At 40.6% G+C, this 17,990-nt stretch overlaps 2 protein-coding genes across 2 annotated transcripts in view; both read left to right on the forward strand.

Moving 5' to 3' along the window:
* Positions 1-5,156, forward strand: part of HACL1 (2-hydroxyacyl-CoA lyase 1) — a 20,938-nt gene extending 15,782 nt beyond the window's left edge. Inside the window, exons 13-17 of the mRNA XM_084219488.1 lie at positions 187-341; positions 1,489-1,647; positions 1,950-2,057; positions 2,656-2,842; positions 3,231-5,156. Coding sequence (XP_084075614.1) covers positions 187-341; positions 1,489-1,647; positions 1,950-2,057; positions 2,656-2,842; positions 3,231-3,263 — 642 coding nt within the window. The 3' untranslated portion in view covers positions 3,264-5,156. The remainder of the gene's footprint in view (positions 1-186; positions 342-1,488; positions 1,648-1,949; positions 2,058-2,655; positions 2,843-3,230) is intronic.
* A 9,519-nt stretch (positions 5,157-14,675) lies between these two features.
* Positions 14,676-17,990, forward strand: part of COLQ (collagen like tail subunit of asymmetric acetylcholinesterase) — a gene marked incomplete at both ends in the record, with an annotated part of 38,927 nt that continues 35,612 nt past the window's right edge. Inside the window, one exon of the mRNA XM_084213615.1 lies at positions 14,676-14,781. Within this exon, the coding sequence (XP_084069741.1) occupies positions 14,676-14,781 (106 nt within the window). The remainder of the gene's footprint in view (positions 14,782-17,990) is intronic.

Below are 17,990 nucleotides of genomic sequence, written 5' to 3' on the forward strand. Positions count from 1 at the left end.
TGAGCCTGTGATGTTGTGTCCCCAGGATAGATACAAAAGGAGTGACCTTGATGTAGTGCCTGAAAAACCAAATACTCCAGCCTTCCCCAGCAGAGTGTATTTTATTTCCATCATTATTATTTATGTGTCTCTGATTTGCACCCTAAATTCTATCCATGGGAGTTACCAGTATCTTTTCTTTTTAAGGGATTAGCATCACAGAAATCTCTGCCTATGAATTATTATACAGCCTTTCATCACATCAGAGAACTGATACCCAAGGACTGCATTTTAGTAAGTGAGGGAGCAAACACCATGGACATTGGACGAACTATGCTTCCAAATTTCTATCCCCGTCAGAGGTATGATATCTTTTGTTCTGACTCAACATGCTACATTTCTGCATAAATGTTTTCATTTAACTAAGAAGTATAATGGCCTGGGAAACAGAAGTATAATATTTTGGAAGAGGGATTAAGTTCTCTGCTCACATACGGATGTCCTGTCATAGATTGTAACAATTCTCTGCGTGCTCTTCAACAGAGTGATGATAGTTGCACTCTTCTTATGGAAAGTCAGTGATGAGCATTGTGTTCAATTCCCTGACCTTGATGTTTGTTTCTCTGGTCAGAGTCTGTGGTAAATATTGGTGAAAAATAAAAACAATCATTGGGATTCTTATGTTGAAAAGAATTCATGTGAAGGATTTTTCTTTGGAACACTTTAGAACAGGGGAAACTTGAGAATTGGATTATGTATTGGGCATGCTTTTATGTAAATCTGCATGCCTAAGATGTGGGTACTCAAAATACTGCTTTGTGAGCAAAACAACCAATAACACCCATGTACTTCGAGTAGAGCTGGGGAAAGAGTGTGTTATTTTTCCCCCTTATTTAAAATAAGTACACAGTAATGTTGCTGGTTGTCTCTTCAGACTGCATTGCACATGTCTGAAAGGAAATTCAAGCAGTTAACCCTAGAATAATCTAGTGCTTTATGTACTTTTGTATCCATTATGTGCTTCTGATGGAAATGATCTAACTAAATTATAGCTTTCAATTTGATTTCAAATGGTTGAACAGAAGACTAAAATTTGAACAGCAGTATTTAATCAATGGCTTTCAGACTAATAGTTATATTTTCAAGGAATTAAATATAGAAATATTTCATGTTGTCTGTCTCTACAGTAATTGAATGTTGTTGAAATACTGTAACTATGCAAGCTAAAAGTATATGAGAATAGTTCTTTATTGTAGCACTAGTGTACAAGAGTTCTTCATGTTAATTTGAGTTCCAGTATGTTTATGTCACTTAAAACATGTGCAGTTTTATCAAATGTTTGGCTGACTATAATAATCTCTACATGTGGTATCTCTTAATACCAATTGTTTATAAAACAATATTTGCATCCTATATGGCAAGGTATTAAAAGTAAAAGTAAGGCACCATGAATTAATTAAAGAGATTGAGTAGAAATAAAGGGATAGTAATTCTTTATTCTCCCTTCAGGCTTGATGCAGGTACTTTTGGAACCATGGGAGTGGGGCTGGGTTTTGCCATAGCAGCTGCCATGGTAGCCAAGGACCGCACACCTGGAAGGCGAGTTGTCTGCATAGAAGGGGATAGTGCTTTTGGATTTTCTGGAATGGAAGTGGAGACTATCTGCAGGTAACTGGTTTTTTTTTTGCTCAAGAAGATGCTCTTCAGGGTCACTTTAACTAGAAGAATTTAACTGCTGGTAGGTGAGGCATCTATAAAACACATGAAAACAAACCAGAAAACGTGCATGCTCATTTTTTATGTTGTTGCGATGTCGTACTTTACTAGTGCTTTACTAGTGATGGTTGAATCATATTTCAGGTGGATGTGGGGGGGGTTTTTTTACTTTCCTTGTAAGGAAAATTACACTCTTAGCATCTTACAGAAGGAGGCAAGTATTTCAAAATTCTTCCATACATGTCTTTTTATAGATACAACTTGCCAATCCTGATAATTGTAATAAACAACAATGGGATTTACACTGGTTTGGATGCAAATTCCTGGGAGGAGATGTTAAAGTCTGGTGACCCTGCTACATGGTAAGCATCTTCAATGTCCTTTGTAACTACGGAAGAAGCGACCAAAATGGTCATTCTCTTAATTTTTAATGCTTTATGATCCAGATTAAAATTACATTTATAAAATCAATTTAGTCCTGGGCTAAGTTCATGTAAGTAAGAACCAGCTGCCAAAAGTAAACAGCCAACCTAATTCCAGCCTACTGTTTGCACAACAGTGCAGCAGAGAGATGATTCTCTATTAGTTTTCTCAGGTTCCTGCAGCAGTTCAGCCCACACAGTAGAGAGTTCATAGTGGGCTAACTTTCAAAATCCTGATACTCTCCAAAATTACCTGAGTTCTGAGTTTACGCAGGACTTTTGCTTCTGAGCTGAGATCTCTGTACAAAGAGAACTAGGCTAAAGCTTAGCTGAGGTATGACTCCCCAGGATAAGAATGAGTACAGTATCCTATAAACACATCTTAGGTGATACAGGAACCATAGTTCTTTCAGCCCAGAAGAATTCATCAGGCCAGCACAATAACCATCTTGCACTTTAAAATTAGTGCTAAAGTAATTAAATTAGTCAGCCTGGCAATTTTCCCATGCCATTAGTCATGTTTTCCATTCTGTTACAGTGTACCTCCTGTTTCTCTCCTGCCAAATGCACACTATGAGAAAATTATGTCTGCCTTTGGAGGTAAAGGATACTTTGTTAAAACACCAGAAGAATTGCGGAATGCTCTGAAAGAAAGTGTGGCTGACCAGCAAACACCTTCTCTTATAAATGTAATGATTGATCCACAATCTGAGAGAATGAAACAGGTGTGTATGTGTTTTCCTTTCTTTTTCTGCAAGCTACATGGTGGTGAGCTTCTGAAAACCTTAGGGACTATCATTTAACCACAGAGGAGGCAGGATGGTTGCAGGGAAGAAAGATTGTTGTTAGATTTGGGAGATGGAAAGAACAGGTCCTTTTACACCATGCCATGACATCTGCTTTCCTTCCTATCTGCTTGTTTGGGTTTTTCTCCCTACTGGCTGTGTAGTTCCTTAATAACTGTTTCCAGAATTTAAGGTTATTCATTTTCACTCTAGACCAAAGGAGATGAAGCATTCTTGAGCAGTCTTTGTATCCTGTGGATTCCCTCTTACTGTTTGCCTGTTCTGATACAGTTTTTGTTCTGTGTTGGTTTGGTTTTTTTGCTTTCAGGAATTTCCCTGGCTGACTCCTTCTAACCTGTAGTAGAAGAGGAAGATGATGGTGGTGCAAGGCAGCATGTTAAACAAAACTGAGTTGTTTTCTGGAAGTGGAACTGATACAACTGTATTTTACATAAGCACTGGAACAAGTGGGATTTTAGAACTGCTGTTAAAGGAATCTCTAAATGCTGAAATTAGGTAATTGTAAAATGAGAAAGACACATATGAATGTATATCAGGCCTTCTAACAGATTGTACACAAACATTGATGATAAAATTATATGCTTTTTCTTTTACTCAGAGTAATACCTATTATCTGTGAATTAAAATCTTGAATGTTCTGGATATACAGAATAAGATGAGGGTTTTATGCTGTCTGAAACATAGAAGTGTTTGCCAGTCTGCAGTTATAGTAGCTTGATTTTTAGCCAACCACACCACCATTCTACTTGTTAAAAACTTTGTCCTCTAAGGACCAAACCAAAGCGTCTTGTTGTGAATAATTCCTGATTGGCCTCATTATGCATTGAAACCTGTTGCATTGGTAGTAGCTTCCTAATTTTACAAATTGATTTTTCAGCTTCTTCTGAATGTAGAAGTAGTGTATTAAAAATGCAGACTGACTCAAGGGCTAAGCTTCTGTCTACTGAATTTGTTTTTACTAACTGGAACTTATGGTGTTCATTGGAGAAGCAAACCCTGGATTTTTATTTGAAGCTTTACTCTTCACACACACCACAATGTCTGTAGGCTGAAAACATGGCCATATTTATTAGTGAGATTTCCAGTATTAATAGATTGTAAATCTTTATAATCAAAAGCATTCTAAATAAAACATCACCATCACTGAAATATCAAGTGACACCAACAAAAAGATCACAAAAAACCCACATGAAAACAAAATTTTTAAAAATCCCTCACCAGAGCAGCAACAATAAAAACTATTAGACTGGAGCATAATGTTGATTTTTGGATGGCACCACACAGCAACCACCAGTGTTTGTGCTGTGGCTAACTGTACAACAAAGGTTCTTCATGTAACTGTACAGAAACCTGGAGTCCCACCTGGACTGTGATGCAGAGGTGACATTTAAAGCAGATATTTGGCCTGCCTGGCATTCTGTCTGCTGTGTTTGCATTTGTTGCTGCATCTGATGATCTGACTTAGAGTTCAGGCTTTAGAAATTAAATATCTCTTTGTCTATGCTACGGTCATGACCTACAACAGTTACTGTGCAGGATACTCTAAACAGATGACTTTATATTTACACCTGTTCTTAAATGCACAGATTCTTTGTTGTTGCATGCACAGAAGGGAATATTCTGTCTCTGATTTGGGTTTTTCTTGCTTTATTTTCTATTATTCCATTCAGTAAGTGTTAGTTATCTAGTGGATGGAAGGCACTTGATCTGAGGAGAGAAAGCACTGGGCTGGCAGGGGATTGTGGCCTGCAGTTAGGTTTGTTGCAAAAGGCTTGGCTTATTGGGTCTGGCACTTTGGTTTGGGTCTGGCCCAAGGCCATGGGTTACTGTTAGGCAGAGGAATGTAGGAATGTCTCTGCACACTAGTACAGGGAGATAATATCTGAAATAAATAATATCTGAAATAATCTGAAGTGCAAAAGGATAAAATCCTAGAAGGGATACAGCTCACATATATCTGCTGAGTTGCTACGTTCTCTGGGGTACTCTGCAAGGAACGTGGAACAATGTTGAATCTTGACATTAATTTGGTTTCATTCTTCTTGTCTCACAAATTCATTTTGATATGTTTCTGTAATTAAACACAGTCCGTTATCATGGTGTAAAATATCTCTAGGAGTTAATGCTGGAACTGACCGCAGGGGAGATAATTTGCATTGGGTAAGCAAATGTAGAAAATACTGGTTTATACTTGAAAATTAATAAAAAGTGATTTTTATGCTGTTTATTCTTTAATGAGAGTGTTTGAATTATGTCAGCATTTTGTGTCAGCTGTTGGAAATTGGCTTACATTTGATTTCCTAAATGTTGTTGAATAACTACACTAACATGCACAATTTATTTTAGTAAGTCAAGATGTGGAAAATGGAAAGAAAAGAATTTGAAACTCTGGGGAGGTGATAACATAATGAGTAAGATCAGTTTGGATTTCATTAAGCTTTAAAAAGCTTAAGAAAGAATTAACACCACAATTCTTACTGCTTCGAAATAGACATAATACCATGATATAATAGAATTTCTTAGGTTGTAATGATTAGGGGTTTTGAGATGAGAGAGGGCACAATTTTCATGTAAAACCAAGGAGAGTGAAATCTCTGCTGCTTTGTTTATAAAGCTTAAGTCCTTGGTATTGTTTTACAGCATGGGGGGTTGATCTAAGAGGAGTATTAGGCAGATGAAATTCATGAAAGAGAACAGTTTCAAAGGTGGGACAGAAACAAGCTGTCTCTGAAATGTCCTAATTTTATTAAAAGGAGCAAAAAATTACTGACGTTCTAAGCTTGGAGATTGCTGTTACTCATATGGCTTTACCCAACTGGAAGTTTTCCTTCAACACCAGAACTTGGAATTAAAGGTATTGAACAGTGTCAAGAGGGAGAAAATGTCTGGGCCTCAGCTGAGGGAAGATGCTGTGAAAGAGGTAGTGAGTGTAATTTACTGAGATATTCCAGGAGAAGTTCGTGTTTAAATAAGAGGCAGTTCGGAGTCTCTTTCTTATGGTTTTCAGGTAAATCAAGAATACTTTAAATACTTGCTGTACATGTTATGGGTGCCCTCCATTAATCATTAGTCCAGAGCCTGTGAAAACTTTTCTAACAGGGGCCTGCTCAGTTCTTGGAGTTAGGAAGTCCAAGGTTCAGTCCAGCAGCACTTGTCCTCTTCAAAGTCACAGAAAGGGGTTGAAGCATGGGACCAACAAGTGGTACAGGAAAAGTATTACAGAGATGTCCAAAACCCAATGGGTAATTTCATTACGGGACCAGAGGTGAAGCCATTAGGAGCCACAAAAGAAAAATGGTCTGGTATGAGAAATAAGAACCATGGAATCACAGAATATTCGGAGTTGGAAGGGTCCTGGAAGGATCATCCAGTCCCGCTCTTTAAGTGGGTGGCCCACAGGGATCAAGCCCCCAGCCTTGGCATTGTAAGCACCAGCCACCTGAGGTAAGAGGTCAGGTTTGTTACTGTCTCAGCACCTCACAAAATAGCATAAAGTGTTGAGTATGTGTTCCTGCAGCCCCTTGTGTGCTCAGCTTCCTAACAGGTTTAGTTTGCAGTAATTCCAAACTGCTCAGTAATTGTGTTCCACCTTCAGTCTGCAGTGAATTCTGTATGCTCTGCCCTGTGAGCATTGGGGTGTACAGTGTGTCTGCTTGCCTTCAGCTGTTATGGCCACGTAGCACATACCCATTGTGATGAGGAGTCAGGTGTAGGTGTGGTCTGGCCAGATTTGATTTTAAGCACTCCTTCAAAAGCCCAAGTACACAAAACAAGCAGCAATGTATCTTCAGCTCTGCCACTCTGGACCCACAGGCAACAAGCACATGCTGGCTGGAAGCTGTGGTAAAAGTCTTATTAGGAAATATGTCTTCTGCACTGACTACCTCTTATTTTATATGTTGTAATCAAAATCCCCCCTGCAGCTCTTTTCAGGCTGTTTAAAGAACTTGATGGCTGTACTTAGAGGAAAGAGGGCTTGGCACTCCTCTACTTAGTACTGTTCTGAGGTGAGACCAGGTGTCAGAGCTGCTCTTCTGTGTGGCAAACTGGCAATGTGACTTCTGTCGATTTATTGACTTATAAGTGAATATTGAAATGAGTAAGAAGCAGCTATTCTGAAGGAGACATTAGCTGTTTCTTTTGATGAGGTGATTGAAACCAGATGGACAAGCTTTAAAGAGGCCCTCAGTAAGGCAGACCCTTCCAGGTAATTATGGCACACGTTAATATAAATGGGAGTTATTTCAGTGACTGTTCTTTTCAGGAACCTCTAAGATGCCTGAAATAATGATGAAAAAAGTAAGAAAAGTTAATAAAATGACAGCCTGCTTGCTTGAGCCAGTATACTTAAGAAATTTTGAGTTTCATCAGTCTTTTCAACGGGGTGATAGAAAAAGCAAGTAAGGATGCTGCTGAAAATGTTGCATAGTTTAATCTGGAATTATTTGTCTTTTTGTCAGCCACAGAATGTCTGAGAAATGTAACTAGCAATTATTTGTATAATGCCTTGGATCAGATTCTAAAGTGAACGCAGAGAAGGGATGCTTTTGAAGAGAGGGTATGAATTGCTGTACTTGAGATTTGGAGAAATGGATTAGCGTCTTATCTAGGATTGTACAAACAGCCATGATCACACAAATGTAAGCAGCTTGGAGCATCTTTGCACATAAGTGATGGGAGATTTCCCCTGATCCTGGGAATGTTATCACCTGAGGAAGATAGTGGAAGACTCACATAAGCCTTTTTACATCTCCAGCCTATACAGCTATCTAAGGGTTGTGGTTCTTGATTCCAGAAAGCAGGCGCTGTTTCTGGGCGTGAATTTTGTGCAATGACTACCTGTAGCTGTTGTAGCATGAAACTTGTCATAACCTGCAGGCCTACCTGAGAACAAAACTGTTGGACAGAGAGTCTGTTCAGTTCTCCTGTGTGGGTTTGCCTGCCTCTGCATACCTTGCAGCTCTAGAGGTGATGTGATGTTGGCACACACTCAGTGATCCAAGCTAGAGCTCCACAATGTCTGGATGCAAGTCCCTCTTTAATTAAATCTTCACATTAAAAAAATGGTTTTCTTTAAATTTGCACTTTTCTAAGTGTTTGAAGGATTTGTCTTCTGTCTCCTTACCATTGTCATTAAGACAATGTGCATGTATGGCATTTTATAAGCCTTGGTGCTGGGAAGTGCTGGTACCAAAACTGGTGGATATGCAGATACTTCAGGTTCCAGCCAAAGCTGGGCCTTAGCCAGGCCATAAACCACTTGCTTTCTCTGCAAAAACAGGGATATCATTCAAGTGCCCAGAAAATAAGTAAAAGGTATGTTAGATAAAATTAATATTTCAGCCCTGCCAGGAATTAAAATCTACCCAGCCTAAGCAGCTAATGCTGGGTCTCATTTTATGTAGTTTAAATCAGTGAGGTCATATTAATGATTTTGGTGCAGAAGCTGTTTTTTCTCTAAGTTTTCATCTCTGTGTGCCAAATTTCCATTTGGTATTTAAGGTCTTAAATACAAATGAGTGAAACTTCAAAAGTAGGACTTTATGATGGAAATTCTAATGCAGCCTAAATTAAAGTTCCCTGGTTCTGCAAAGGGTGCTGGGAAAATGCTCTTGTCTAATTTGATTAGGTTCAGTTATCCTGTGTTTGGGAGATGACAACCCTGGCATCCCAGAATGACTGGAGAACAGGCAGTGCCCAGGCATTTTCTATGGCTGCTGTGGTAACTCTGTAGCTGGGTTTCAAAATTTGAACCACTGTAAAAAGAGGAATCCTCTCCGCCTTTAGCCTGAACCAGCATCTTTTAAAATCAGCCTGAGATTCATGATCAGCTTACAAAAACAGAGCAGTTTTCCAGGACAGATGTGGCTTGCCCAGCAAATATGGTGCCAGAGGACTCTCACTTTCTGTAGTGTCATGGTCAGCACTTGTAGCTATCCATTTGCTTTAAACACCTTAAAAATCAAAAACATTCTGCTATTTCTTCTTGCTATTCTACTGTGACCTATTTCTTTACCTTTCCCCAGCTTTATAATGTTGGTTCTTCTGCCAAGCCTTTGGGTAAACCCTTGGATGTTGTCCTCTACCGCTGCTCCCCAAGTGGGCTTGGCAGCTCTGCTCCTGGTTTTGCATTCTCTAAGTCACAGGATCCCAAAACATTTAGTGCCCAGAGGTATCCAGGAGAGAGAAAAATGAGCCATGGGAAAATGAGGCTTCATGTTATTTAAAAGACAAGGTGTCTGCAGCTTTTTCAGACCCTGATTTGCCAAGGCACCTATGCACATGCTTCATTTCAGGAGCACCTTCATTGCTTTCACTTGCAGGCCTGCAGTTACACTCATAATTAAGCATTTTCCTGAGTTAGTGGTGCTTTGGCCTCTTTTCTGAAGAGCACTACAACCTTCTGTAGAGGATCCCTGTGTCTGGGGGTGTTCTCCTAGGCATGCCTGCACTGGTGTTTGGATCCATGTTTGTTTGCATTTCAGTGGTGTAATGGGCTGTACTGGAGTATGAAAGTCAGGAGCAGAACACTGCACTGCCAGGCATCCATGACACTCTCTGGAATTAAAAGTCCTGAGTTTAGTGTGAGCATTAAAATAATAATGTTAATAATTTTTTTCTGAAAAAAAAATTTAAATTTTCTCTTTTGACAGAGAAAAAAGAAGATTGTGCTTTGTGGTGTCTAATTCATAGGGCTCTTTGGCAAGATAAATGATAAATCACTTAAATTAGGAGTTGTGGGAACCAATTACTGCCAGATATTCCTGTGTTCTGTGCCTCCAGCAGCATGGAAGCAATACTGGTACAGGCAGTGAGTTCTGCAGACATTTACTAATAGAAGTAAATAGCAGTAGACAATCCAAATGAAAAGAAGATGAAAAAAATTACTCTGCACAGAATTTCCATCTCCTCTAGTTGCAAGTACCAAGACCAGACTGGGTTACAGCTGTGACTTTTTTGTGATTCACTGTCCGAGGATGTTGAAGACAATTTATCTACTTAGATACTGGTGACTGGAGACCTCAGTTGGCTGGGACTATGACTGTCAAGGCCATCTTCTTTGTCCTATAGGACATTTTTCTATTAGTCATTTGCCCCAGATTTTCAAAACCTGGCAATCCTGGACATGTGCCTTTATTCTCTGCATATGTGTGAGCATGTATTATGAGTGCATCTCATCCAAGAAGCATTACCTGTTCTGCAGTTTGAAAGGTGAGGTTTAAAAGAAAAATAAAGTGAAAAAGAGGAAGAAGAGTGCTTTTATAAAGGTCAGCACCTGAATTATTGTTTTCAAGTTGTTCTACTTAGTTGTGCCCTCCAGCGTTACAAGTCTACAAGTGGGATGGTTTTGGTAGCTTTTATGGAAGTCACTTTGAATTATCCTAAAAGCTTTAATCATGTCCTTAACTCTTTTGTTTTACAGTCTTCAGTAGAAAAAGGAATGTGTGCATGGGGATTACTCATTGAAGTGAAAAAAAAAAAAGTGAAGGATTTGAGCCTTTGAATTAAATCTTAAAGTTACATTTCAAGATGAACTTTCTAAACATGAAATGAGAGCTGGGCTGCTCTGTAAACAAATATGCTCTGAAGAGTGTAAAGTTAAATCGGCTTCCCTAGTCACTTTTGCATTTCTGTGAACCGCAGAGTACAGAGAAAAGAGGAGGCCAGAAGGCTGCTGCTTGTTGTGCACTGTACAACATCCATTCAGTGCCTAATTTGCAAAAAGGAGTTGCTTTTGGAAATTGCTAGTCAGGAATATCCTGCCATCAATGTCCTCCTTCACCCCGTTCATGCTGTGGGTGGTAATGTGAAGACTGACTAGTGCTGGCTTGCCTTTAGCCAGCCACCTGCTCCTGTCCTGATATCCAGCTGGGAGACTGGCTCGGCTGGAGCTGTGGGTAAGCCAGAGCTCCAACAAGTGTGAATGTGCTTGTGTTTACTTCATCACACAGTTAGGGTCTGTTCCTATATGGGCTCCTGAATTAAATTTAAATACACCAGCAAGAAAATGATGAGGCCACTCACTGGCTTTCTGCACTTACTATCATTTTGCTGCAGCAGCTGCCTTTGTACTTTAGGTAACACCATCTTCCAAAGTGACGTTAGCTGTGTTGTCATAGCGCTAAGTCTAAGTGTTAGACATAACTGAGTCAAGTGTGCAACACTGAACAGGTATTTTTATTGTGAAAAACAATTGTTGCTAAATAACTATCTCACAAGGAAAATGTAATTATAAAGATTCTTTTCCAGTCCCTGCTCTAATTGAATGAACAGGATTCTTCTGCACTGCTTTGCAGACACGAGCTGTTATTGAATTACTGCATTAACTTGTGGTTGCTGTTTTACCTTTGCCCCACTCAGCAAAAGAGCTTTCAGACTTTTGAACTAGAAAGTCTCAATTATCTATTGAGTAACTCAGCAGGACAAGGGGGAATGATTTTAAACTAAAAGAGGGTAGATCAAAGCTAGACAAAAGGAAGAATTTTTTTGTGGGGAGGACAGTGAGGCAGTGGAACCGTTTGCCCCAAGAAATTGTGGATACCCCTTTCCTATAAACATTCAAGTTCTGGTTGGGTGGAGCCTGGAGCAACCTGATCTAGTTGAAATGTCTCTGCTTATTGCAGGGGTTTGACTGGATGACCTATCTGACCCAAATTATTCCATGATTATTTTTGTCCTTCTAACTAGAATGGTGTTAATGAAAGAATTGGAGATTGATGGTATTTTGACTATATTCATTTTATCTTGTCTCGTTGATGCAGTACCTGCCAACCAAAATTGAGCAGGGCTGGGAAGACACTTTCTTTTTAACAAGTATTCATTAATTCTTGCATAGAAAAAGGTTCATAAATTCTGTTTACATGGCAGTGTCATCAGCAGATTCCTCCACACACTTCTAAGAGGTCAAGTTTGGGCTGAAAAGATCAAGTAACAGCTCCCTGAACAGACAAACTTTTCAGGTTATTTTTTTCATTATATGTTGGTTGGCTTTTGGCATTTTTAGTTGCTGTGGCATCTACCACAAATAAAAAAAATAAGTAATAGCTGGAGAAATGCATTGCTTGGCTGAGCGAGTTCTCAGGGCCTGGAAAGCACGTTTGTCAAGTCTCTCATGCCAGACTCCTCCTGCCACGTGACACGTTCCCTCCTCAGGATTCTCTCTGCCATAGGCACTGCTGCCATGGAAGCCAGAAAGAAGCTGTGTGTCCAGGTGTGCCGCCTTGCCATCCAGCCTGGAGCAGGGAATGTCAGCCTCCTGCGCTGCCACCTGCCTAAGTCCAATCAACAAGGCCACAGTTATTGTTCATTTTATTTCCAATGGACTTTGTCCTTCTCTTGTGAAACCACTGCCAACCTTGCCAGCAGTCTCAGCTGGTAAGGCCAACACCTCAAAATTAGAGGAAGCAGAACACAGGACTTGCCCTCTGACGTGGCCTGGCTCACTGCCCTGTAATGAGAGCTCTCCACTAAAATCTAAAGAGGGAACGGAACTACATCATGAAGAAGAGGTCTCTTAAATGACTATAAGTCCAAACATCTCATTTTGAGTTTTTGTGGGCCATGGTGTGTTTTCCCCTGAAGAGGGTGTGCCCACAGAGTTTCTTCTCTCATTGTCCGAGAGCCATTTCGGGTCAAACAGGCTCAGAGTGATGGAGATGCTATGCTGAAGGAAAGGAGAACATTGACAAAACGTCATTGTAATCAGGGTTCTCCACTGCAGTAAGTGGATTAAAAAGTCTCTATTTAAGAATTGACTGCAAAGCTAACTTTATGTAACTCTGAACCAGCCCTGGCTTTCTGTATCACTTCTGGCTATCTCTGATATAGAATCATAGAAGGAGGGGAAAGATATTAGTCCTACTGCATGATCTTAATCCAATAATACTAAAAAGGACTAATTATTTCCTTATCAAATAGAACTTGTTTTGTACTAGAAATTTCTACCGAAATTTTCAATTGCTAAAAAGCTGCAGGAGGATTTCAGCAGGATTTGAAATTATTCACTTGTTCCTTTGACTAGCTATTGTGTTGGTCACCTATTTTCAAAGGTGAATATTTTAATACAATCTTGACATTTTAACTTTTGAGCATTTTTTTCCAGCCTCCATGCCGACTTCTAACACAGGGATTGCAGCTGGACATTTATCTTGTGTGCTTAGGGCTTGTGATGATAAACTTCCCAAGAGATCCTTTCCCACTGAGATATAGCATGCCAAGAGAACTAAAGGCACTCAATCCATGGTTATCTTGGTCAAAGAAGAAAGAAACCAAATTACTATCTTCACTAAGAAAAGCCAAATACTAAAAAGTAACAGACAGTGGAATAAAGTGGATAAGATTAAATTAAAGTAGAAAATATGTTATCCAAAATATTGTAATACTGGAAAGAGATTTTAGAAAGCATTATGGTTATATTCAGCATGTCCTTTAGGGATAAAAATGTATAAGGCAGATGTGATTCTTCCCATCTAGCCCTTACATTTAGAAAATTTTGTTAATATGTTTGCAGTGTGTTGAAAGTAACAGCCAAGACTGTTTAACCAGAATTGTGGAAATATCTCACTTTGCTGTTCAGTGGAATTAATGCCCAGGGGCACATGTCACCATTTCTGTCAGTGAGAGCTCTTCTCAAATGGGTAAAAAAATCAATTCTACAATTAATCTAAAGTATTTTCACATTTTTCTTGGGGGAAACTACAAACAGTGGGCAAAGAAAACCATTTCCATCTGGGAGAGAGTAATGTTTTTCACACCAAAGGATGTACCTCTAATTTTCATCGAAACCGCTGTCAGATTCCAGGCAGAGAAGAAGATGTCTCAGCTACTTATTCAGAGGGCACAAAGTAATCTGTAAAGCCCTGCATGTTGCAATAAGGCACAGAACCCCCAAACTTTTGTACAGGTAGCAAGGGCACCTGATGGTTTTCAGAGAGGAGGAGGTTTATTTTCTTCACATGGTGCTGTGTATTGTGTTGTCCATCTCCACCCCCAGAGCTGATAGTGTTTAATTCACCCCATCGTGGCACTTATATTGTTTCTTCCCCCTGTTGCAGCCCATCAGTGAACTCTGCAGTCCTGCAATGTCTGGCACTCTCAGTGATACTGTCATTTTCACTTAAATCCAAAACAATGATGTGTTTGTGGGTTCACAAAGCCTTTGTGGCATCCCTCACCTTGAGCTGCACTCTGTACACGAATGCAGCACGCGTAGCTACCAGGGATGAGCAGATGGTAGGTCACTGCTCATCTCTCATTAAGGCAATTAGTGACCTGTAGGAGATGATCAATCAGGGATTTTATGCATCTCCACACCAGTGTCTGGTTGCCTGTACCGAAGGGTTCTGTTTACAGTCCAGTTCTTAATTTCTCCCATTCCTGCTCATCATTATTATTATCCAAAGAGCCTTTTTGCTTCTGTTAGCAAAACCAGAATCCCCCATGCCTCAGTTTTAGCAGCTAATGCCCACAATAGGGGCAACTGATCCAGCACAGGAGTTAAATATAACTGTGTCTAGTGTAAGGAGAAGATTTAATGGGAAATGGTTGGCATTCTTTCTTCCTAAAGGCATGGAGAGGGAGGGGGAAGAGAGAGAGAGAGAGAGAGAGAGAGATACACAGACAGACACACACACATCCCATAGTGAGGGCAGGCAGAGGCAGAGAGCAGGCAAGGCAGAGAGGGAGAGTGGGGAGAGAGAGCCCCAAAGCAGCCTTGTGCCTCGGAGCTGGGATCTGCCAGGGCAGAGCCAGCATGTTGGTCCTCAGCCCGCTTGTCCGGGGATCTTACCTGCTGCTTTTCTTCTGCTTTGCTTTGCCTCAGACTGCGTACGCTGACAATGTCTTCTCACTTTCAGCAGGTAAATTGCTTTAAGTCATTACTTTTCCTCGCTTGGAGCACTCTGCACTCTGATTCTTGCACTTTCTGCTGACTGGGAACGCAGGAGGAAAATAAAAAGTCGAATTGCAGACCTCGGCTGAGGGATTTTGCATTGCAGATCTGCTCTGCCACAAGTCAGGACATTTTGTTGCTTGGTCGGTTTTGCTTTTTGCTTTATAATTCCTGGTTTTAAACCCCTCCCTTCCCTTCCTCATGAGAAATAATGGGAAAGATCCTCAGCTGTTCAAAAATGCTTTTTTTCCATTGGCCTCTGTGGTGCTGTGCTAAGGCATGGATCTGGCCCAATTAGTTTATTACTTGCATGTCTGCATGTTTCTTTCTGTTTTGGATGAGTTTAGGTAGAATACAGCAAGGGAAAGAAAATGAATCTCAATGTATATCTGCTTCTATAAATAAAGCCCTGACCTCAATGAGTGCTGCCGGAGCCCGGCTGGATGTTAGCAGAATAAACATCATCTGGCTCTGGCTATGACACTAACAAATACTCGGATGACTTACATAGCAAACAAGAGCCCACTGCATGGAAAATCCCTGCTAGGCAAAGACAAAACAAATTAGTTGTCAGCTGAGCCAGGGCACTGGAAATCCCTCTTAATAGACTTTACAGTTTCAGCAGCAAGACTTCCCTTCGGTCACGTTCAGTGCGAAGGAAGGGGAAAGGCGGCCAGAGCTCTGACTCCATCTTCTTTGAGGAACTTTCACCAGTTTATGGCAAATTGCTGTCTCCCACCTTCTCTCTGCTATTCTGCATCAATACAGATGCTTCTGACTAATGTCCTGTGTTCCTTCAGCGTCAGATTTGAGATGGTTCAACTGAGGTTGGCAGGTCAGGGCCTGCTATACCTATAGATCCTCCCCATGGCTTTCACAGTGATCAGAGGGCCGCCTATTTTAAGTCTGTACATAAAATCAACCCTAGACATGGACTTAAAGGCACACAGCCTTTCTTGCTCTCAGATCCCTCTGGTGTACCCAAGAAGCCAAATGGTTTACATTCAAGCCTAAAAGCCTTTAAATTTGTTACCATTTATTTTCAATTGGGATGTGCTTTTTCCGTAATGTTGATGTTAGTTAACGGTGATGTACAGCAATCACCAGGATTTATTTTCCCTGACATACTCCAAATTGCTTTGCAATAACATCAGACCTCAAAACTTGTTTTGCAGACCTTTGTGTTTCTTTGACACCTGTAGATGACACACAGGCAAGCAAGAATGTGATGTTTCTATTGCCTTCTCCTGTGCCTCACACTTGTGTGTCTACAGAAGGCATTTGAGCTGTCCTGTTAAATAACAGTTCAACAAATAACCTGCCCCTAAAAAGAGGGAAGACTTGTCATCTCTGCTGAAACCATAGTAGAAGAGATAAACATGAAGGAAAGTGCCAGACCCTGCTCCTTGCAGTGGAGCATTTTCCAGAGGGCAGTCCTGGGCTCTTGTCTGCAAGACCCTTTTGGGCAGACCCCACCCCACAGTCTGCTCCATGTCAAAGTCCTACACTCTGTTCTTCTGGCCAAGACACTGAAAATCACCTTTATACCCAACAAGCTCTTAGTGAGGCTCCTGCCATGTATGTATTGTCAATGTTTGCTTGATAATATGTGGAAAAAACAGCAGTTGGCCAAAGATTCTGTCATACACCCACAGCCGCAGGGCTGGATTGAGACATACCTATGTGTCATTATTGCTTGCTAATCAGGGCTATTTGGTATTAAAAATATATAATAAGGTATTTCTTTAGAGCTTTGGTTGCATCTGCATTTTAAGAAACTCTTAAGAAAAAAGCAGTAAGTTCTGATTTTTTTCTGGTAGAAATCTGACAGTGGGCACAGGAGATGAATTAATTCTATTTGCTCTGCAGGTGAATTAATTCTGCTTACATTCTCAGTTATTTTAGTGATTGCTCAAATGTTCTCTGACTGTCAGCTGAGTCAATTATTTGTATTCCGCACCAGGATGCAATTTCACATTTAAAGAATGAATTTCAGCAGTGCAATTTCAAATTCTGAAACTAATCCCATTTGGCAGAGAGAATGTTCTTAAGCGATGGCTTGTCTTTCCTATAGTTGGGGAAAAAAACATTCAGGTATTTTCCAGGTGTGTCTAGAAACTTCTAGCCTAAAAGTACTTTTATTTCTGTCTTCACACATCTTTGCATAGCAACAGGTCATAAATAAAAAGGCTTACAGGTCCCAAAGCAGGGGAAACAGCCTGTAGGGCAGAAAATTGTTTGTACAATAACTGGGGGAAGAAGAATAATCTGGAGCTTTGTTTTCTGCCAACTCCACCTTAGAGTCCCATCAGCCTCAAGCAACAGTGCATCTTTGTTTCTAGAAGTATTTTGAGTGTCATGTCAGATCCAAAGAGTTGAATCTCATGGTGCTGAAGTGTCATTTCTGGAGAAAATGTTCCAGGGAATGATATTATATCATATTATAACAGCTGTGGTTCCACATGGCAATGAAGATCCCCAAGGTGGGTAGCTTAGCCCCTGGAGACAGCAGGTTATTTCCAGGGTAACCTGTCATACCCCACCCTTACACCACTTGTGTTTGTGGTGTCATTTAAATCTATTGTTCAGAGCTCTGCCCTGCTGAGGCTCCTGAACTGCTGCACTCACCTGATGAAGGCATGAGTTCTGTAGTCATTTTTAGTAGGGCTACATGAACCAGTCTGTGCCTGGTAAGAACCAGCCTGAAGGAAGCCACCTTCCAAATTCAGGCAGTAGAAAGACTCTCTTCCTCCCCTCCTCATTCCTTCTCCTCCCCTTTACTGCTCACCCAGGCCCAAGGTTTTGCAGAGAGATGGGACAGTGTTTCAATTACCAGAAACATCCAAAGAAAACAAGCTGCATCTCAGTGCTTCTTCTGGCCTTCTATGCATGCCCCAAGTACATCCCTTGATTCAGTTGGCTCCTACAGTCAATACTGATTCCTAGTCCTTCGGAAATATTACGGTGGATCAGTCTAAAAGAACTCAGAGGACTAGTGGCAGTATTCCTCACACTTTCTTTGCCTTTGTCCTATTATTTTCCTGAAGAAAAAGAAGATTATATCTCACTGGGCATTAAGTTCATCCCCTTTGAGTTGGGAAGGTAGAATATTTGCAGCCAGACTTCATGTGGCAGAGTTGCAGGAAAGAATTCGGTTTTCTTGTGGACTGACACTGT

This window comes from Fringilla coelebs (assembly GCF_963513975.1).
Source record: "Fringilla coelebs genome assembly, chromosome: 1".
NCBI lineage: Eukaryota > Metazoa > Chordata > Aves > Passeriformes > Fringillidae > Fringilla > Fringilla coelebs.